The 24,294-nt window shown below is 34.2% G+C and overlaps 1 protein-coding gene across 4 annotated transcripts in view; it reads left to right on the top strand.

The window, feature by feature from the left end:
* Positions 1-24,294, top strand: part of RANBP17 (RAN binding protein 17) — a 361,100-nt gene that overhangs the window by 251,662 nt on the left and 85,144 nt on the right. For all 4 annotated transcript variants that reach the window (XM_012756963.3, XM_075996284.1, XM_012756961.3 and 1 more), the window contains 4 exons: positions 135-208; positions 1,234-1,314; positions 11,260-11,323; positions 11,415-11,523. In XM_012756963.3, coding sequence (XP_012612417.2) covers positions 135-208; positions 1,234-1,314; positions 11,260-11,323; positions 11,415-11,523 — 328 coding nt within the window. The remainder of the gene's footprint in view (positions 1-134; positions 209-1,233; positions 1,315-11,259; positions 11,324-11,414; positions 11,524-24,294) is intronic.

A 24,294-nucleotide genomic window follows, 5' to 3' on the forward strand; every position in this document is an offset into this window, starting at 1 on the left:
CTTTACTCTCACCCCCACTCCCTGTTTTAGTATGATTACAGCAGTGTATTAAATTTTACATTTGTTGAATTCAAATAGTCTTTTGAAAATATATGTTAATGATAAAGTTTTAACAATGTAATGTTTTCATGCAGGTATATGCACGTATGTCAGAAGTCTTAGGAATAACAGATGACAACCACGTTCTAGAAACATTCATGACAAAAATGTAAGTTCCTATTTTGGTCTTTAAGTTTTCTTTTGTTATTGTTTTAATCTAATAGATATTTTTACTGTATTTAATCTTTTTATAGATATTAATTTTAATAAAAAATATTTTTAAATTATGTTTTAATTCTTAGAATGTTATCATTGTTCTTAATTGAAACTTAATTTCACATATTGAAAACTCACCGTCCAACAGACATTGTAATTTGTCAAGTTTCCGTACAACTGCAGTGAGTAGCATCAGAACATGGTTTAAAAGGATTAACAGACCTTGACTTTTCAGGTCAGTTGGATAGCATTTTTTTTTTTAAATTAAAAAGAAAACATCCAATTTCAAATACCAACTGAAGAAATTATTGCAAATTGGAATCACTGAGAGAGGTCTGATTGCTTTAAGACAAGGCATTCATTAGTTCCAACAGGAACCTATGGCTATCAGAGATACATTCATGGAAACTGTCTTTAAATTTGTACTTATAATATTAGCAGAATTAACCATCTTCTAGTCATAGACCTAACTCTGTACACTTAGACTAAACTTTTATGCCTCCATTTGGCACCCCACTTATCTGTGTAACAGATAGACAGCACGCTCTTGCTTGCAGAGAACAAAACTAGATAAACAATCATGATCATAAGAAGTGAGTTTCAGAGCCACAATTAGAGGTTCATTTTTTGGCAGTAGCTGGGAGCCTTTATTTGACTTCCTTTATGACTCCTGCGTTCACTCCCTAATATGTTTGTTTTGGATACAAACTTAATGTTTCTTCTTTGAAACTCTTAGGCAACTATTTAATTCACAAAACTAAATGTATAGAATTATAGACCATTTGGAGAGCAATGTTCATTGTAGACTGGTTGCATATAATTTTGAATGTGCTATAAGAAGAATAGAATAGAAACTGTTTCTGAACTGCTTTTTATTTTGTGAGATATTTGTTATTTAGGTCATCAAACTTACATAAGTTTATGTGTATTGCTCTGGTTCTTCCTATGTAAGCAATAAAGACTTTTTTTCATATTTAGTGTTACAAACCTTAAATACTGGGGAAGATGTGAGCCTGTAATTTCAAGGACTCTTCAGTTCCTAAATGACCTTTCTGTTGGATATCCTTTTCACTGTATATCTGATATTATATATATAAACAACCTAACAAGTATATTCTATTAGCCAGATATTTTCCTTGTTTATCATTTTTTAAGTTCCTTTTTAAAATAAGGCTTTTCATTTAGCCTTATTTGTAAATGCATGGTTTTGGAAGGTTTGTATTAGCTGCTTACTATGAAGCATTTAGTCAGAGTCATAATTGACTGTGTATGGATATATAGATGCCTAACTAAAGTTATATTTATAGTCACTCAGTTTAAGAAATAGTTACATAAGAAAGTATGCAACCATCTCCTCTGGGTCATTTTTATCAGGAAAAAAACAAAAAAGTGTGCAATCACATTTGTTTTAGTTCATGGTTTTTCATAGTTGTCAGAATCTCTTATTCTAAAAAAAGCATGTAACTAATTTTAAGGAAGTCAAAATGTTCTAAAAATATTACCATATAAAAACTGAATTCCTATGAGTAAACGTGTTTTTAATATTTTTCAGTTGAAAAGAACATCATTTTCATTAGTTGAGAGGCACAAAGGAATAATAGGAAGACAATAATAAGCTTTTTGACTACTTCTTTGATTATCGGCCCCACCGATCAACATCTAATCTACTCTAAAATAAGATTTCCCATTACACATTAAATGTTTAGATTTATCTCTCTAGCAGATATTTTAAAATTTAAAACTAGGAATTATCCTTTCTTACTAGATTATAGTTGATACTGTTATCATATTTCTACCAATGAGAGAGAACCATGTAGATTGTCATTTATATGTTAACTATCAAATATATAGGTATTGTGAAAGATAAGTGTTGCTTTAGTTAAGCCCTAAGATTAGCTATATTTTAATATTAGGACAAATTCTGAAAATGGGTGGCATTGAATAGAAACCTTTAATGTAGGTTCATTCCAGGAATATGTTTGTATTAGTTAAGTTTAAAATTGTGTTCCTTGGTAAACCATAAAAGATTTCCAAAGTATTAGACACCCACTTTTGTGCTGGAATTTAATATGCAACTTTTTATTGGAAAATAATCGTCCTTGTCTGGCAAAATCCACCATGCAATATTTCTGTTAGTAGGTATAATGCAATAAAGACAGGGAGGGCTATTTATCACTACAAATTTTGAGGATTTCAGGATTCTTTTTATTATTTTAATATATTTCTTTGATATTAAATCAGAAAAATGATAAATTACACCTGTCCAGGCTGTTTTTCCTTTTTACTGGAAAGTGATGTACAACCCAATTCCAGTGGTCATTTTGGCTTTTTAAGATATGTATTTTTTCTTATTAAAAAAAAACTCAACCCGTATTTTTTCCTGATAATAATGCTGAAATACTCTTTATTTCTAACATATGAAGTGGCTTATAAGTACTTCCTAGTATTGCAAACTCTGGCCTTTTCATAGTGAATTACTTTGAGAGCACATTATCTGCAAAGAACCTCAGTTATTTTATAGCACTTATCTATTGTTTAGATTTACCCTATTTTTTAGGTTGAAATTGATATTTAATATAAAATTAATTTGATTTGTATTCTTTTTAGTATAATTTGCATAATGCCTAATTTATTTGTATCTGCTATTTAAAATCCTTTTTCTATCACATTAAACCTATTATACATTCTTTAATCCAAATATTATAACCTTTTATTTTACAAGCTGTTTATTGCTTTTGAGCACTTCTTAAAGTTAATAAAAAATCATATTTTCAGAAAACTTATTAAATAAAAGTTTAAAAGCTAAACATTTTAAATCAAAGGATACAAATGATTTCAACATGGGTACACTGATTTATATTTTTTAACAATTATTTCAGGTTTGCATATTTAGAAATATATATTAGCTCAATTTGATTTCGGTGCTCAGTTATTTGAATTATAAATCATTATGTCCCTTCTAGCTGATCAGTCATGAAATATTTTTGAATTCATTTACATAATGGAATATGTGAGTGGTATATCTATTTTGATGCAGTTACTGGTTACCTAATGCATGTTTTGTTGTTTCCAATCGATTTCTTTATTATAATGTATTTTTTAATATTGGTTTTAAAGCTATACATTATTTCTGTGTTAAATATAAGATGGCATTCTTCAGCAATAGAAACAGTTATGTGAGATAAAATCATCTATAGGCCCCTATTAATGGAAATGTTTATGTATTAATATTTAAAATATCATTATTAAAATATTAGTAACAAGTAAATGAAAAGCATGTTACCTTACTATGGAGTTTTTAAGTGTTTCTTATTTATAGTGTATGTCTTTGCATGCTTTTTGGGGTTTTTTTCCATTTTATTTGCTTTAGGTGAAGCTTAGTGCTTTTGGTGCTCAAAGCCAGTCTCTGAACTTCGGTGCTCTTTTATTGGACCACTTGTTTAGAAATTGAAATCACAAAAGAATCCTTGGTGTGTTTTTTTTGTTTTTTTTTTTAGGAAGTTTTTTAAAAAGCCTTCAGTTGCCTTAAGGTAATGCTCTCAAACTTTAGGGAACATCAGAATGTGAATGCTTTTTAAAACACATATTGCTAGGCCCCACTCCCCAGAATTTCTGTTTCAGGAGATGTTCTGAGAATTTTCATTTTTAACAAGCCTCCAGTGACGTTGGTGGCTCCAGGATCATATTTCCTATTTCAAGAACTTCTACTCTTTGGTAATTAGAAAATAGAGCTGAATTATATGTCCAGAGCAGAAAAGTCCAGTACTTCTCACATAGATGCTTCTTCATAGGACTCACTAGGAAAAGACAGACTTGACATTTTTAGAGATAGTCTACTTCCCTGAATAATAATATGGATCATTTAAGTCCCCAGATTATAAATGGATAGCCTATTCAGTTTACCCCAAAATTACTGTTTGCCAAATCTGAAGCTTTTCAAATTACTAAGAATATTGTAATTTTAATATCCAGTGACCTTTTTGACAAAGTCTGTGTTTTCTGATTGGATTCATTACATAGGCATATATAATACATTTAGTAAATATATTTTAGTAGCTTTTAAACATACTCTAAATTTCCAAGATTAAATTTCAATAATTCCTGATTCTAAATAGCTTTTTCTAACATGCATAGAGCTGAAATGGCTCCGTCCAGGGCTAGTCCTCCACAATCCAGTTCAATACTTGAGGATCTTTCTTTCTCTTTGAAATGTTTTCTGGTCATAAATTCTAGTTGCTATGTATATGGGCAAGGGGTGAGATTGTTCAAGTGATTGGAACAAGGAAGTTACTGGGAAAACTAGAGAGAGAATAAGGGTCATACAGAGCAATCGAGTATACTTACTGTAACTACTTCTGTACGGTGCTCACTGGCTGAGAAACCTTGCCCACAGCCGGCACTCATAGTCCCCATGATGGTTTGTGCTGTGCATTGACAACAGATCCGTTTTGCTCTTGTGTGATGAGGAAAGCTTTAAAGCACTGAAAGCTTGTTTTACTTTACAGGCAACTTTACTTGTAATGTAAATCAGAATAGGTAACATATCCATATATGTTTTCATTATGTTATTTTTAAATGTTCACAATTTTATTTTGATAAATGAAAAATTAGAAAAGTCACATCACGGCTATCGGCTAAAGTTGATGCTCAGCTGTGCGCCTTCATATCACGGCTGTCGGCTAAAGTCGCTGTACGCGTTCATCTGTGGCTATCGACTATAGTCGACACTCGTACTGAAGTGGTTAAATGCTGAGAAAGAGGGAGAAAAGTGTTACATTTCATCCAAAATTCTGTTTGTTCATTAATCATTATTACAGGTTTTAATTCCTTTGAAAAAGAATTGATGAGTATTACTGTAATTCGTTTACTCAAATTTACAGCAATAACATCTCACTTTGGGTTTCAGATATATAATGAGAAAGGAAATTTCATTCTCTATCAGGCCTTGTGTTGGTAGTTAGTTGCCCTTTATTACATAATCCTCAAAAGTTTGAGAAACCCCAAAGTATCTTTAACTTTTTAAAAACAAACCCTATAGTAGAATTCTAGGGTTCATCAATTTATTCATTTATCCAAACTCTTTTTTCATCTTATTGATACTGTTAACTTCAAAATTCTCAGGACTAATATCTTCTCCATGTTACTATAAGACCACTTACATAATTCATGAGGCCCAGTACCAAATGAAGAACGTGGAGTCCTTTGTTCAAAAATTACTAAGAATTTCAAGACCTCAACAGCAGAGCATTAAACCAAGCATGAGCCCTTCTAAGCATAGGGCCTTATGCGAGTATGCAGCTCACATACCCATGAATCTGGCTCTAGTTTTCTGTGATTCCTCCATTTGGCTTCAGACTAACTCTCTAAGACTTTGGGACTATACCCTTAGTTCCTGTATGCTATAATTTGGTGAATATAATTCCTATCCATATACATCATAAATCTATTTATCTATTAGTTTATTTTAATCATTTTGGTTTTTGTTAAGTCAAATTTTCTATCAAAGCTACTTGATGACCATGATTTCATTTTCCTTTTTTTTTTTTTTTTTTTTTTGAGACAGAGTCTCGCTTTGTTGCCCAGGGTAGAGTGAGTGCAGTGGCGTCAGCCTAGCTCACAGCAACCTCAAACTCCTGGGCTCAAGCAATCCTTCTGCCTCAGCCTCCCAAGTAGCTGGGACTACAGGCATGCACCACCATGCCCGACTAATTTTTTCTATATATATATTAGTTGGCCAATTAATTTCTTTCTATTTATAGTAGAGACGGGGTCTTGCTCTTGCTCAGGCTGGTTTCGAACTCCTGACCTCGAGCAATCCGCCTGCCCCAGCCTCCCAGAGTGCTAGGATTACAGGCGTGAGCCACCGCACCCGGCCATGATTTCATTTTCAACTCCATACCTTTCCCAGCTTCATTTGTCTTTGTTTTTCTTGCTTACGTGAAATAACTAGAACTGCATCCTTATCCAGATACAACATTGAATCAGAGTAAAATAGTGATTTTTAAATTTAATTCCATCCTCATCTTAATGATTTACTTTATCTTATTGGCATTTTCCAATTCAGCAAGTATTTATTAAGCATTTGCTAAAAGTACAGGGCAAAGTGACAAACCTTGCCCTCACTTATTTTAAATTCTGACAGAATGAACCTTGACTCGAGACTTCATTTACTTCTCCTAAGGTGCAAAGTTAGTTGTTTTATTAACATAGTTTAAGATACATACTAATTTTCCATACATTAAAAATAATGTGGTACATAACATGGTGATATGGCTGTTTTGAGGGAGCCCTTCTTATTCAAAATCATTTAGACATAAGCTTATATACAAGCCATTAAATATACAACTTTGAAACTTACCAAGTAATATGCAAACCAGACAGCCTCACCCTGTCTCTGACCTTCCCACCACTGGGAATCCTGAATGTGGTTTGAGGGGGTCAGGAAAAAATAGAGTATGAGAGATAAAGTAAAGTTGTAAAATGAAATAAGGGTGAAGAATGGAAGTAAAATTTGATATGTCTGTTATAGGAACTGTTTATTAATAAACAGCAGTCATTCTGCTTTTGTGAAACAGTATTAAAATGCATTGCTTTATGTCACTGAATACCAGCATCTCCAGATGGTTTGTGAGAGTGTTAAATAAAACTAGTTTCAGTGTACATCCCTCAGGCATACTTCTATTAACATTTCTCATCAAAAGAAATGTTTATTTCTTTGTTTTCTATCTCTATCAGCCATGGAAAAGTTATCCCATAATTTATCTCCTCTGTTTGTTGTTTCTTTTTATACTAGAATCAGGTATGAGAATCCTCTCTACTTCTCTAGATCCCTTATTCAAGACCTTCATCAGGTTCTTTAGCTACTTGCTTCACAAGATGACCTTCCTCGAGTATTGTTTTGATCTGATCATTTCTCTTCCAAAAGCCCAGAATCACTTCCACTTGCTTCTTAGGTCAAGTAAAATTATTGATTTGAATTTGAGTCCTTTCACAGTACTTGACTTACTGAGTTCCCGTAATTAATTTCCTGATTCACCACTCATCCACAATTTGTATTTTATACTTGGGCCAAGGAAATTTATTTTACCTTCCCATTGACACCCTTCATTATCTTTCACTGAATCACCACATAAACCATTCTCCCTTATTTGACATACTGTAAACTCAACTTGGTCTCTCCAATATTTTAGTTCCTGCTAAAGACTTAGTAAAGCCATCCTGAAATAGTCATAATCCTGAGTCCTTTAGTGCTCACAAAATATTAATTCCTTTTATTTTCTTTCCCATCATTTATTTTTCTTAATGTTCTCAGCTTGTTTTTATCTATATATCTGGGTATGAATATATCATAGTTTAGTATTTGCTAGTCCTGTCTTCTATTAGATTATAAATTATTAGAGATTTAGATGTTTTTTCCTTTCTCCATAGTTTCAAAACTTCATACAGTGGGCATTTAGAACATATTGTTACCCCTCTGTTGAGTGACTAAGCCTTAATTCCTATTCTTTATAAATAATTCTTAGTATACCTTAAGATGCTTCATCTTGGTTATACCTATATGGATTTTTTAAGTCTAGTAGGGTTCATGAGCATAATCCTACTTCTGAAATAACTAAATTTACATTTCAGTAACTATACTTTGTACCTATAATCTACCTACTATAATCTCTGACATGTAATATTCTTATCTCTGAACTTTTTTTTGTTATCAGGATCTAATTCTGTCGGCCAAAACTATCTGTGAACATGTATGGCTCTTGAATATTTTCCTAGATCAGTATCATTACCCATTCTCTTGTACTTAGTGAATACCAAATATCTATTTAGTATACTACTATAATTCTAAAACAAATTTTTCACATTTTAATACTTCTATAAATGGAGTATATCTTACAATTGATGCTATTTTAACACCCTTTTTTCTTTCTTAGTAGTACATAAAATAAATGGCTTTTTAAAAAACATCCAATGACATTTTGGATTTGATAAAATATGGTAAATACTCAGTAGAGGCCCAATACCGTGAATTGAAGTCATACTTGGCTCTACTGTGTCAATTAGCTACTAAAGTGTGTAGTACTCATGTAACCTACGAAACGAGTTCATTCTCAATTTAGTTATTCCCCCTCTTCAAAGGATACAGATTTTCAGCCATCTGTAAGATATGCCATTCTTTCGTCCTTTTCTTGCCTTTCTTCATTTATCATGCACTAGTGATCAATAAATTTTCATCTTCAGTATTTTTATAAGCACATGGATAGAGAGAGAAATTTTCTGGAAATTTTGTTTAATGAGTTACAATCAGCTAGACTGTAGAATGTGATGATAGCTCATTAATGAATCTGTCCCTCCTAAAAGAAAAGGTTTCCCTGTCCTTTCTAGGACCTGGTTCCAGTTTCAGTTGATTTTAAAAAGCTAGTGGTCTCTGGAAGAATACCAGCTCCTTCAAAATCAAATGAATGTGATATAACCAAGTGAAAAGAGTCAGACAGACCTGGATTTGAATACTGGCTTTTCAATTTACATGTTCCATGTGTGACATTTCCTAAATTCTCTTTCTTACTACTCAAGAGTCTTAGTACTGTTGCTATTTCTGTTACCACGATACCATATGTACTGGTATGAACTATTTGGAATAGGCCACTGAAATCTAACCTAGTACTACCATAATTTGTTTAATCCTCCCACCCAACTAAAATGGCATAACTTAGAAGAACCCTAGTCTCTTAGAGAAGAATAAGATGAAAGTATAAAGATCATAAAGATGATGTATCCATTTGCCTATTTTAAAAAACATTATAGCCTGCTTAAGGAGACAATGACTAGCTTTGAATAGAATTCCTATAAGAGAATATAAATATTCAAATGAACTCCCATTTTTTTCTTTATTGAAAAATGTAAAAATTCATTTTTAATCATTTTTTTCTTTAGAATGTAATTAAAAGGCAGTGAACCTGGCCTTGGTACAAAGTGCACAGATGCAGTTCTGCAGAAAATGTGTCTTTGGCAGATGAGATTCTTCCTGTGAATGTTCTGTTTATTGCTTCCATAAATATTCTGTTGTCAAAACATGACTTGCTGTTTATTAACAGCACTGACAGGAAGAGTCCTATTAATGGCAACATTCTTATTACCCATAGACCCTGTCACTTTTAACTTTGCAATTTTAAGAGAATTGTATTTAGTAATTACTTAAGATATTTCCAAGTTTATTGATCCCCACCACTGCTTAACTGAGTGAAGTTTGAGTGGCAGGTCTTCTGCTCAGTGACTGAGAAAAATCATCTAATCTGCATCTTTGGAGGTAGGGAAAAACGTGATACATATCATCCCTGATCTTTTTGTCCTTCAGACTACCAGAAAAACGCAGTGCATGGAGCATCCACTGAGCAGTGCACTGAGGAAAATGCATGGATGCAGTCCCTGCACTTTGAAAGTTTATAGTCTAATATGGAGGTGAGCCACATATACATGCTTAATATGCAACTGGAGTGGTTGCTTCAGAATCAGAGGGACTTGAATCTAAATTATAGTAATTGTTTGTCTTTTGGAAAGTTTTTTTTTTTTAGTTTGTTTCCTCATCTGAAAAATAGAAGTGATACTACCTATCTCATGGAATTGTGAGAATTAGCCCTGCAAAATAGTACACATTCTATAAATTCTCTGCATCTTCCTGTCTTCTTCCCTGGTTTATAATTGGCAAAGATATTTGCATCATCTGATCTTTACAACAATCCTGGAAGGTAGCTTGTGCATAAATCTCATCCTCATTTGTTGGAGAGAGAAATTAAGGCTGAGATGAGCTGAGTGTATTACTTAGACTCCTCCAGCTTATTGAATGGTATAGTCAGGCCCAGGTTTCCTGACTCATGTTGCAGTTATGTTTCCACTCTGACACCCACACCTGAGTGCCTAAAATTTAGATCATACTTTTCAGTGCTGTTATATAGAGGCAATATACTGAGTTCTATATTTGGAGATGATGTGAAAGAGAGGAGCCAGTGTTTTCATTGTAACATGAATGAAGTCATATAAGATTATTATAGCTTTCAAGAAAGACATGAATAAGTATGAGGGAATGGGTATGAGAGATGCTCTAGCTATAGTAGAAAACGTATGACTATGGCAAAGTAAGAGAAGAGGGTGTTTGCATATTGAGTAGATGTGCTTAGAACCCACATCATACCAGAAATTATTTAGGCTTTGTGTTCATGTTTATGATTTCTCAACTTCATTTTCATTCTGAGTTGAACTGTTCCAGTGATAATGTGGTACAGTAGAAAGAACATGGTCTTTGGAGTCCAACCTCAATTCGGACCCCAGCACCATCAATACATAGCTGTGTAATCTTGGGCAAGTAACTTAATTTCTCTTAGCTTCTGTTTCCATACTTATGGAATAGAAATAATAAATAATATTTAACAATGTAATTGTGAAAATTAGGTGAATTAACATGAAAAATGACATATACATAGTAGGCACTTGAGAAATATTAGTTCCTTAAAGCTGTCCTTCAACACTTGGATGATATACAATCTGCTATGTCCTCTTCTAATTATATTCTGATCTTGGATTTCTGCTGAGTTTATTGTTTTGTAAAATTGAATAATTTTCTCTTTATAGCCTATTAAGGGTCTTTTATAATTATTTTATTATGAAATAATACTAAGTAAGAAGGAATTCTCAAGTTACACCCAAAATGTAAAAAGGGTCAGTTTTAATTTTCCACTATCAAGACTTTAATAGTAAAGGAGTTCTTGTCTTAATTATAAAATTCATTCTTCCTTTCCATAACTAGAATATGTATAAGATAGAAAAAGTAATTGCACTGGTTAATAATAGATTATCATTCCTAACAGAATGAAAGACATTTCTATAGGAGTACTCTTTAGAAATAATACTAATTCTTTATAAGTAGAAATTGATGCCACTATAATTCAGTGTTATTTTTATTATATGTTGATAAGATAAATATATTTCCCCAGATTCCTTAACTTTTATTACCTATATCCTTTTAAAAAAACTTGTGAAGATAGATGCTGTGAAATTCATGCTAAAAAACCACACGGTAAGTCTTATTTCCTTAATTAATGACTAGAATTTTCCAGATAGTTTAGGTAAAGCATTAGTAACTTTGGTTGCTCTTTTGCTTTCATTAGAGTGAACACTTCCCTTTTCTTGGCATCAATGACAGTTACAGTCTCAGTGACTTCAGGTGTCGAACAACCTTCTACACAGCTCTCACTCGCCTTCTGATGGTAGATCTAGGTAAGGTTAAGAATTTAAGCTCAATTAATAAGGGATAAGCCATATACTTATGTGAATAAAGAAGTGTAATACTAGTGGGTGCAACACTAACTTACTCGAATTTGTCAGTTTGTACAGTTTTCTACAACTTTATAAGATTTTAGCAATCACTTGTTAGCATCAGAGCTAATGGACAAATCTTTGCACTTAAGGTGGTATATTTTACTTCATATAGCACTTGGATTGATGCTTTACCTCAAAAATTTACTTTCTGCATGTCTTTTGACCCATTAATTTTACTGCTAGGACTCTAGAAATAATCTTAAACACAGAAAAGCTTTATATGCAAAGACTTTCGTCATAGTGACATTTAAACTAGAAAAAAATAGAAATAATGTAAATGTCCAAGAATAGGGAATTGTAAAATTAGGGCACATCCACTTACTTAATGGAATGGTTAGTACTTATTAAAAACGATGATTTCAAGACAATGCAATATATGAAATTTTGTGTCATGGTATTAAGTTAAAAGGCAAGATGTTAAACTGTGTATATGGTATGATCATGTTTAATTGGGGGGGGAAACAGTGCTTCAGAAAAAAAGGCTTAAATGAAAGTCTTCAAAAATGCTAAGAAGTTAGTATAACTATTATGGAAAACAATATGGAGTTTCCTCAAAAAATTAAAATGGCCAGAAATCCCATTAATGGGAATATATGCAAAGGAAATAAAATCAGTTTATCAAATAGATACCTGCACTCTTATGTTTACTGCATCATTATTCACAATAGCCAAGATATAGAATCAACCTAAGTGTCCATCAACAGATGAATAAGAAAATGCTATATATATATATATATATATATATATATATACACACACACACAGCATTTGTGTGTCTATATACATGCACACACACAATGGAATACTATTCAGCCATTAAAAAGAAGGAAATCCTGCATTTGTGACAATATGGATGAACCTGGAGGATATTATGTTAAGTGAAATAATAAGCCAGGCAGAGAAGGACAAATACTGCATTATCTCACTCATGTGGGGAATCTAAAAAAGTTGACTTTGTAGAGCTAAAGAGTAGAATGGTGTTTAGCAAAGGCTGAGGAGTTTAGGGTGATGCTGATAAAGGGATACAAAGTTTCAGGTAAATAGAAGAATAAGTTCAAGAGATATGTTGTACACGTAGATGGTGACTGCAGTTAAGAATAATATATCGTACTCTTGAAAAATGTTAAGAGAGTGGATGTTAAGTGTTCCCACCAGAAAAATGATAGCTGTGTAAAGTTAATTATTAGGTCAGTAAGTATGAACTGTTTCCTTAAGTACTAAGTTTGACAGCTGTATCTCTTGACATTTCACTTTGACACTTCTTGTTTTATGTTTATTGTGAAGGTACACCCTCAGTCTTTCAAACACATACTTTAGCTTGTGATTATCTTTCAGATTTTTTTAGAGCAATTTTTGTGAAACCATGAATAAGTCAAAAATTCGTGTTATTTTATAATATGAGTTCTGTCATGGAACAAATGCAGCACAGATAGCTGTATACATCACCAAAGTGAGAAAGATGTGGCTGATGAATGCACAGTACATTGATGGTTTGAGAAGTTACATTCTGGTGACTTTATCTTGAAAATGAGCCACGTGGGCAACTGAGACCAATGTGGATAAGGATGAGCTAAAAGCTGTAGTGGAAGAGAATCCACCTCAACCTATGCGTGAATTAGCAGCAAGGTTTGATGTTACTATTCCAACAACATTGGATCATTTGAAACAAATCAGCAAGGTAAAGAAGCTGGATAGATGGGTTCCGTGTGAATAAAATGAGCATCAGCAGAGAAATCATCTCGAAACTTGCCTTTCTTTGCTGTCATGACATACAGGAGTACCATTTCTACTCCATATTGTTATGTGTGATGAAAAATCAATTGTTTTTGTCAGTCGCAAGCATTCATCACAATGGTTGGATAAAGATGAAGTGCCAGAACACAGTCCAAAACTGAATATTCATCAAAAAAAGTAAAGGGTGTCTGGTGATCCAGGCTGGTATTATCTACTACAGCTTCATGAAACCTGGTCAGTCAATTACAGCAGATGTCTACTGCTATCAAATGGATGAAATGATGAGGATGCTAGCTATTAAACAGCAGAGATTGGTCAACAGAGACAGGCCAATCCTCTTGCAAGACAACTGCTCAACCATAGGTGACACAAACACCACTGTTCAAACTACAGAAGCTGGACTTGGAAAATCTGTCTTCCACCATATTAACCAGACCTTGTACTAACTGACTATACCACTTCCTCCAGGCTTTGGACCCCTTCTTATAAGGAAAAATATTCACTTAACAAGCTGTGGAAAACACCTTTCACTATTTCATCGCCACTTGCTCTCCAGGCTTCTTTTAAACAACTACTGTTAAGATGGCAAAATTCTGTCAATAGTTAAGGTGCATACTTTTATTGACTGTACTGTTTGAGATATAATAAATTACACTTTTGATTTGAAATCGGACATTTCATATTTAATCACATAAATAGCTAGATACAGTCATTCTACAACATACAGGCATACCTTGCAGATGTTGTGGGATCAGTTCCAGACCACTGCAATAAAGTGAATAACCCTAAAAGTGACTCACACAAATTTTTGTTTGCCAGTGCATTTATAAGTTATGTTTATACTGTACTGTAATCCATTATGCAATAGCATTATATCTGAAAACTGTACTTTAACTAAAAATTCCTTAATTAAAAAATACTTTATTGTCAAAAAAATGCTAAGAATCATCTGAGCCTTTTAGTGAGTCATAATGTTTTTGCTGCTGCAGGGTCTGGCCTCAATGTTGATGGCTACTGACTGATCGGGGGTGGTGGTTGACGAAGTTTGGGTTGGCTGTGACAATTTCTTAAAATAGGGGAACCGTGAGGTTTGCCACAAAGATTGACTCCTTCTTTCATGAAATATTTTTCTGTAGTATGCAATGCTGTTTGATAGCATTTTACTCATAGTAGAACATCTTTCAAAATTGCAGTCAATACTCAATTCCTGCTGCTGCTTTATCAACTAAGTTTATAGAATATTCAATATCCTTTGTTGTCATTTCAACAGTATTCACAGCATCTTCACCACGAATAGCTTCCACCTCAAGAAACCACTTTTCTTTGCTCATCCATAAGAAGCAATCCTCAACATTTAAGTTTTATCATGAGATTGCAGCAATTTACACATATCTTCAGGCTGTATTTCTAATTCTTGGTCTCTTGCTATTTCTGCCATATTTGCAGTTACTTCCTGCACTTGAGTCTTGAACCCCTCAAAGTCACCCATGAGGGTGGGAATCAACTTCTTCTAAACTCCTTTTAATGTTGACTTTTTGACCTCTTCCCACCAATTGTGAATGTTCTTAATGGCATCTAGAATAGTGAATCCTTTCCAGGTTTCCATACACTTGGCCTAGAACCATCAAAGGAATCACTATCTATGGCAGTTATAGCCTTACAAAATGTACCTCTTCAATAATAAGACTTGAAAGTTGAAATTACTCCTTGACCAGTGGGCTGAAGAATGGATGTTGTATTAGTAGGAATGAAAATAACATTCATCTCTTTATACACATCCATTGGAGCTCTTGAGTGACCAGGTGCATTGTGAATGAACAGTAACCTTTTGAAAGGAACATTTTTGTCTGAGCAGGTCTCAACAGTGGGTTTAAAATATTCAGTACACCATGCTGTAATGTGCTGTTATCCAGGCCTTGTTATTCCACTTATAGAGCACAGGCAGAGTAGATTTAGCATAATTCTTAAGGGCCCCCAGATTTTCAGACTGGTAAATGAGCACTGATTTCAACTTAAAGTCACCAGCTGCATTCAGCCCTAGCAATAGAGCCAACCTCTATAGTCAACCTATCCTTTGAAGTTAAGCCTTAACTTCTCCTCTGGCTATGAAAGTCCTAGATGGCATCTTCTTCCAATAGAAGACTATTTTGTCTACATTGAAAATCTTTTGTTTAGTGTAGCCACTGTCATCAATTATCTTAGCTAGATCTTTTGGATAACTTGCCACAGCCTGTCCACGGGCATTTGCTGCTTCACCTTGCACTTTTATGTTACGGAGACAGCTTCTTCCTTAAACCTCAAGACCCAAGCTCTGCTAGTTTCCAACTTGTCTTCTGCAGCTTCCTCACCTCTCTTAGCCTTAACAGAATTGAAGAGTTAGGACCTTAGTCTGGATTAGGCTTTGGCTTAAGGGAATGTTGTGGCTGGTTTAGTCTTCTATCCAGACCACCAAAACTTTCTCCATATCAGCAATAAAGCTGTTTTGCTTTTTTTTTTTTATTTCAACATATTATGGGGGTACAAATGTTAAGGTTACATATATTGCCCATGCCCCCCTCCCCCCTCCCACCCACCCACCCGACACCCAATAAATGTTATTCCTATATGTCCACTTAAGTGTTGATCCATTAATACCAATTTGCTGATGAGTACATGTGGTGCTTGTTTTTCCATTCTTGAGATACATCACTTAGTAGAATGGGTTTCCAGCTCTATCTAGGAATATACAAGAGGTGCTATTACCATTTGATCCAGCAATTCCACTACTAGGTATCTACCCAAAAGATCAAATGACACTCTACACATGGGACACCTGCACTCGATTGTTTATAGCAGCACAGTTCACAATTGCAAAGGTGTGGAAACAACCCAGGTGCCCATCAATACATGAGTGGATTAATAAAGTGTGGTATATGTATGCCATTTTGCTTTTTTATCATTCGTGTGTTTGCTGGAGTAGCACTTTAATTTCCTTCAAGAACTTTTTCTTTGTATTCACAACTTGCCTAACTGTTTGGCACAAGAAGGAGGTCTAACTGTTAACCTGTCTCAGCTTTCAACATCCCTTCCTCCCCAGACTTAATCATTTCTAGCTTTTGATCTAAAGTGAGAGATGCAAGAATCTTCTTTTCACTTGAACACTTAGAGGCCGCTGTAGGGTTAATAACTGGCCTAATTTCAATATTATTGTGTCTCAGGGACTAGGGAGGCCCAAGGAGAAGGAAAGAGATGGGCAAAAGACTGGTCCATGGAGCAGCAAGAACATACACAACTTGTTTAACTTCCTATAAGGGTGCAATTTATGGTGCCCCAAAACAATTACAGTAGTAACATCAAAGGTCACTGATCATACATCATGATAACAGATATAAAAATAATGAAAGAGTTTGAAGTATGGCGGGAACTACCAACATGCCAAAGAAACATGAAATGAGTATATGCCAACAAAATTGCATGATGCACAGTTGCCACAAACCTTCAATTTGTTAAAAAAAAAAAAAAAAAAACATGGTGTCTGTGAAGCCTAATAAAACAAGTTATGCCTGTGTCTATACTTCAAAACATCATGTTGTACATAATAAATACATACAATTTTATCTGTCAGTTGAAAGAATAGTTAAAAATGCTAATTGCTGACTTTGGGTAATAGACTATGGATAAATTTTCCCTGTGTCTAATTATTAGAAATTTTCTTTAATGTATTACTTTTATAATTGTAAAAATTAATGTTTTTCATATTTTTAAAATTTTAAAGCTAAAGTTAGCCAGAAGTATCCATAGATAGACAGTACCTTAGGGTGAGCTCTTATGCCTCTCTGTAGTGACCATGTTCCTCTGGATTCCCATCTCCCATATTCAGATGCCACAGGTTAGATCAGTTAGTTATAGACACCTGAGAAGGTTCAATCTATGACAATATCATCCTTAGAGAATATAATACTGATAATAGTTTTTCTTCCTTTCTTTTGGCAATATATTAATTGATCTTATATGCAAATTTTTAAGAACATGATCATACAAAAAGAAAGAGGATAAATCATTTTATTTTACACATAAAAGACATTGAACCTTGAAATAAAAGGTGACTAAACCCCTCCATATTCCACACCCATGTTATTTTCATGCTTTTCAACAGAATAAATCACCATAAAGACCAACTGCCAAAAGTTGAGAGGAATGTAACTAAAATGATTAAGGAGCTTTGTGGGATTGATTTCTAAGAAAAGATTAAAAGAACTATGTATGTATAACTTGGCTAAGTGACAACTAGGGCTGCAGGCAAAGAGAACTATCTATAAATATTTGAAGAGTGTAAACCAGGCAAGCAAAACCCAATCATCTGCTACCTTAGGCAAGTGGGAGAACTGAGTGACAGCTTTTCATACTGCACACTGGCCTATTTTGTCTCTTAGCTGCTGCCTTGGAGAGAAGAGAAACAGCCTGAGACTCTGTCATTGTTCTCAACAATCATTTAGAGAGCATGGTATGCTGAACTCTGAGGGCAAGACAAACATGAATCAAGCATACTGGACCCTGGCCTCAAGGAGCTTGCCTTCTTGTTTTCCCAGTTGTCCAGGCATTAAAGAAGACCTTGAAACCCTTGTCTAGACTTATTTATTTCCCAAGCCTTAAACATGCTCTTTTAATAACCCTGTCACACTAAGTGAAAGACGTAGGGAGAGTAAAATTAAAGAGAAATTTCTGTTGGAGATTTTTTAGAAACAAGTTAATGTTAGTCACATTTTTAGAACCTGGAAATGGGTTAAGATTTCCTTCCTCATATGGTCATCACAGACAAGGGAACCATTCATCTCTCCCCTCTGCCAAATCTGTGCTAGCTTAAACAGTAGGATAACACTGTCAAAGCTGAACACAGCTCAGACTCTATTCACAGTACCACTGTACTTATAACTGCATTGATAATTGATATGCATGATGATACCCAGAAAGACCCTGCATTGCGCAGTTTTTGAAAGCAAATTTGTGTTTATTTTGCATTAATATAAACTATGAGACATAAGAAACTGAAGTAAATATATATAATTTGAATAATAGACTTTTATTAGGTTTCCCAGGATTAGAATCCTTTGAAGTATTTAAGCCATAACAATTTAAAGTATTAATATAAATTGGGGGTTTTTAGCTCAAGATTTTCTTTTTTTAAATTAAGTATGTGTTACATTACAAGCACTTTTTAGACACCTTGAGAGTCAGAAAAAGGCTATGGTGGAAGTCCCTGGTGCATAGTAGGTGCTCAGTGTATGTCAGTTGAATGTGGATATAGATAAAATTAAAAACCATAGCAACTACACTTTTGGAACTTTTACGTGTTTGAAAAGAAACTCCTTCCTTATTTATCAATGGTTTTCACTTTTTAAATAATTAAATGTATATTATAAGCATCAAATAATGATTTCTGGTATAAATTACAAGAGCTTCCTTCTTTTGTTAAAAGCCAAAGTTGTTCTTCTCAAAATATGTTGAGCTTCTACAGAGTATGGACTTTGTCTTTTTCAATTTTGTATTTTTCTATCACCAGCATCTCTACATTGTAGGTGCTCAGTATGTTTATTGAATGAATGACAAACAAGGATACAGTAACCAAGATGTCATCATCCTGGCTCTTCTGCCAATCATCTCTTACTGCCAGGTTCTCTCTGGAAGTAGCTTTGATCATTGGCCTCTTTAAGACAAAACAAATCAAGTGGCTGATTACTTTCACAAGTGATTAGCTAAACTTGGCCACTCTTGTGCCCAATTATTCACTTTTTGCTCTCTATTCAAAGTGTTATTACTTTATAGACAATGATTTGTTGAGTGTGTTGAACACAGTTTTTATTTGAAGCCTTATCTCACAGACTAGGTTAACCGGAATGTTGCTGTCAGAATTTCTGTATATATGGCTCAATAGTTTTCTATTGTATGTTCACTGTCATGGAAACAAGGAAGCAAAAGATAGTATTCTTGTCAAGAACATCAGGGATTCATGTGTTAAATGAAGGAAATAAAAATATTAGATAATGAGAATCCTTCTCAAACAACAAAAAACTTGACAAACTTTTTATAGCATTGATTTTGGTGGATGGGTGTGGATATAAGAATCAAGTAAAAAAAAAACCACCTAAGCTACTTGCTTACAAAAGCATTGGATGTGATTCTTGGATTGAAATACAATGCATATTCTAATTGAATCCTACAAAATAAATTGAATGTGTTTTGTGTGTGAGCCATACACATTGGAGTGATTAGAAAAGGGGAAAGAAATTGGGTGTCACATTAATTGGTATTTACTTTGAAATGCATTTTGGTTTCTATTCAATAATTTGCACTTTGTATGAATTTAATTAGATGATATGTGCCCCAGGTTGTATTTCAGATGAAAATGGGGGGGTGAGGGGTTTGGCAATAAACAGTTATACCATTTTATCAAATTACTTCAGCTAAGCTAGACAAAATGTTCACTTGTATAAAGAACAGAATTGAAAGCATTTCATCGTTAGAATGATGATGTTTCAAAACATGTAAGAAATGTTGGCGCTGTATTTTTTGTATTCTAAGAAATTATCAAAATGAATGCAAAAAATCCCTTCACAAGATAGCATACATGCGGAAAAAAATGGTCAATGACCATATGTGCAGGCATGGTGTTAGCCCTTCTAAGAATCTCTAGTTCCCTGGGTTATTTAAAATTAACTTTGTTGATCTAATAAACTAAAGGAAAGATAGTATTACCCGAGCCAGTAAATGGAGAACCTCCAGGGAGCTGTTCAATATAAAATACTTGAATAAATAAAAACTTTCTATTTTGTTTAATTTGAATAGAGGTGAATTCAGTTGACAAATATTGAAGAGGGGAAGTGTGGAAAAGAGCTATAACAAAGTTTTTCATTTTGTGAAGAACCAAAAAATTTTAGTTGCAAACTAAGTCACAGCCAGCCACAAATTTGGAATTACTTGGTGTTACCAACAGTTGTTTTTCCTTGGACATTTCATGATTGCATCTTATATTGAACTACTTAGATGAAAAGTGCATGGATAGAATTTGAGTGAGCAGTACATTCCTCAGGTATTTTAAACTCTCAGAAGCAGTCATATTTTAATAACCAGGCAGATAATATAATAATATTAAAATGGTGTTTATGGATAATAAGAGATAGTTCTGTCTTTAGGGGTACAGATAGCACAATATTCATATACTTTTGTGTCTTATAACATGTAATTGGCACCAGAAGATATCACTAGCTTAAATTTGAGAAATTTTAAATTATAAATGATGAATAAAAGAAGACCGTTTTAAAGAAATGGCTACTATAAAAGTAAAAATACACAGAGGAAGGAAATTTTCTTTATTAATAATAGCTAATATTTGTTTAGAAATTTTTAGTTTGCAAACTTTCACAAACATTATTCTATTTGAGCCACACAACAGTTCACATGAAGTAGGTATTATTCCATTGTTTATAGGTTAAGTATGAAATGTCCAATTTCCTTGACTACTTAAAAGTTTTCTCTGACATTTCATTTTGACACTTCTTGTTTTATTTTTATTGTGAAGGTACATCCTCAGTCTTTCAAATAAACATTTTGGCTTGTCATTATATTTCAAATTTTTCTAGAGAAATTTTTATGAAACCATGGATAAATCAAAAATTCGTGTTATTTTCAAGTATGAATTTAGTCACGGAACCAGTGCAGCATAGACAGCTCTAAATACCAACAGTGTTTGGGAAGTGTTCATGTGGCTAATGAATACAGAGTACATGGATGGTTTAAGAAGTTTTGTTCTGGTGATTTTAATCTTGACCAGTGAGCCATGTGGGCAATCTGTGATGAAAGTAGATGGTGATCAGCTGAAAGCTGTAGTGGAAGAGACTCCATCTCAACCTACCCATGAATTAACAGCAAGGTTTGATGTTACTGTTCCAACAATATTGGACCATTTGAAACAAATCAGCAAGGTAAAGAAACTGGATAGATCGGTTCCACATGAATTAAATAAGCATCAGCAGAGAAATCATCTCAAAACTTGCCATTCTTTGCTGTCACGACATACAGGCAGACCATTTCTATACCATATTGTTACATGTGATGAAAAATGGATTCTTTTTTGTCAATCGCAAGCATCCAGCACAATGTTTGGAGAAAGATGAAGTGCCAAAACAGGGTCCAAAACCAAATATTCATCAAAAAAAGTTAATGATGTCTAGTGGTCCAGGCTAGTATTATCTACTACAGCTTCATGAAACCTGGTCAGTTGATTACAGCAGATGTCTGCTGTAATCAAATGGATGAAATGATGAGGATGCTAGCTATTAAGTAGCAGAGATTGGTCAATAGAGAAAGGCCAATCCTCTTGCAAGACAACTGCTCAGCCACATGTGGCACAGACATTACTGTTCAAACTGCAGAAGCTGGACTTGGAAACTCTCTGTCATCCACCATATTCACCAGACTTTTCACCAAGTGACTACTACTTCTTCCAGGCTTTGGACCACTTCTTGCAAAGAAAAATATTCAGTTCTCAACAAGCTGTGGAAAATACCTTTCACAATTTCATTGTCACTTGCTCTCCAGGCTTCTTTGCTACTGGCCTAAACAAGCTACCATTAAGATGGCAAAACTGTGTTGATAGTTTAGGTGAATACTTTGATTAATTGTACTGCTTCTTATTTGAGATATAATAAAGCAAACTTTTGATTTGAAATCGGACATTTCATATTTAAGGGGCTAATATAGAAAACTAAGGTTCAGAGAGATTCAGTCATATAAATGATAGCCCTCTGACCACATATTTTCTTTTTTTATTTATTTTTTTATTACTTCATATCATGGGAGTACAAATATTGTTAGGGTTACATATCTTGCCCCTGCCCCCCCAACCCCACCTACTATATGCCAGAGCTTCTAGCGTGTCCAGCCTCCTGGTGGTGCGCACCGCACCCACTGTGTAAGTACATACCCTTCCCCTCCTCCCCCCTTCCACCTGCCCACTTCCCAATTACAGATTTTTTTTCAGACATTTTGGTTACAATGTATATCTTTATCTCTCCCTAAAAAGGAATAGAGGTAATCCCTTCCCCCACACACAATGCTCGCCACTTCCTTACGATGTGGGTCTTCCCCCCCAGATCTCTGTTGAACACTACCATTTTTTGAGCACCATAGTTTTAGTCAATCAGTACCAATTTGATGGCGAGTAGATGTGTATGTAGCCCCTTTTCCAGATCTTGTGTCGTCTCATTTTGTATTACAGGCTTAAGCTTAATCCGGGATAGCATAAACGGTGCTAGCTCACTGTCGTTTCTTAGGATGAGTAATATCCCATTGTGAGCATATACCACATTTTAGTTATCTACTCGTGAATTGACAGGCACTTGGGTAGTTTCCATGACCGTGCAATAGTGAATTGTGCTGCCATAAACATTCGGGTGCAGGTGTCTGACCACATATTTTCATCCACTTTTATTAAACTGTTACTTCACTCTTCACCTTCTCAATCAATTAAGAAATATAACTTTTTCTTCTTAACTTTTATTTGATCTATTTGGACCAAATGATTGATTTGGGACTTGGGAGCAGTGAAAGGAAAGGAGAAAGGATTACTTCCTAAGCTTCTATGAAATAAACACATAAATTAATGTTTATTAGTTGCTGCATATATAGGTATATTATAGTTAGATGGTCAGTGAAAGTCAAATGTAATTTTAAAATTTGTTCTTATGTCTAATAATTGTACAAAATATATTTCTTCCTATGGAAAAAGGAACACAGAAGTAGATATCCCAGCAAGATTTAGCAAGTAAACAACTTGATCAGAAATAACTAATGTTGTGATAGAAATACCACTATATCATCTGTGTCCATGACTCAGCAGAGACTATCTGGAAAATAGACATTGAGGGGGTAGGATGGGGAAGTGGACAGTAAGGGGTAAAGAAGCAGCTGGAAATACTTAAAATCTATAATGAGATAATTAAGCCTAATTAGCTGGCCCTGTAGGCAGAAAGCAGCCTATTAAGTCCAGATCCAGTTTTAATAACTTACCTGGTTTTGAGGGTAGTGAGTCCAGAACACACCAGGAAATGAGCTGCCTCACAGATGAGACTTTTAGGGTGGGTTTTCTTAGAAAAAGAGTAGCAATAATCTGCAATGGACAGTGTATTTTTCTTTTGGCAACTAAAATAAATATTCTGGTTCCCCAGGGAGAGGAATTATAGAGCCTCAGTTTTCTCATCTATTAAATGGAGATACCTTCTTTGAAAAGTTATCATGTGGTTTAAATAAGATAAAGATATATGAAAAGGTCTAGAGCAATTTCTATTACAAAGCAAGTTCTTAGAAAATATTAATTAAAAAACACGTTTATTGAGTGCACTATTTGAAGCACTGACTGCCCCTGGGACCACAAAATGAGGCAAGTTTAATGCTCTTAATGCATCTGCTCTCCCCTCAGTACTTGCAGCTATTATTTCCCTATAGAAGCAAGAGTTGATGGCACTTCCTGATTGATTCTAAAATATGCTGCCCTGCCTGAAGCCACAAGTCATTTCAAAGCTAGCTAGAACTCCTAGGCAGTTTAGAGGGAAACTGAAATGAAAACCAAATTCTGAACCAAGATCAAGGGATCAGCTAAGCCAATTTCTCAAGTCTTATTCTAATAAAACTTTAGAGGTTCTATCATAGTGAAGCATTAGGAAACAGCAGATGATGTGGGCCTTGACCTGCAAAAGTCTCTTCTGGGCTCACCCACTGTTACTTGGTTTGGAATGGATTGTTTTCTTCACCCAGTGTCTCTGTGTCTCCTTGTTTGTCCCTCCTCTTAATTTTCTTTAGTTTGGACCAGAGCTTCATAACAGGAGACCTGACCTTTACTGACTATATTAGTTTCCTATTATTACTGCTGTAACAAAATTCCTGCAATTTAGTGGCTTAAAC

Source organism: Microcebus murinus, chromosome 21 (assembly GCF_040939455.1).
Source record: "Microcebus murinus isolate Inina chromosome 21, M.murinus_Inina_mat1.0, whole genome shotgun sequence".
NCBI lineage: Eukaryota > Metazoa > Chordata > Mammalia > Primates > Cheirogaleidae > Microcebus > Microcebus murinus.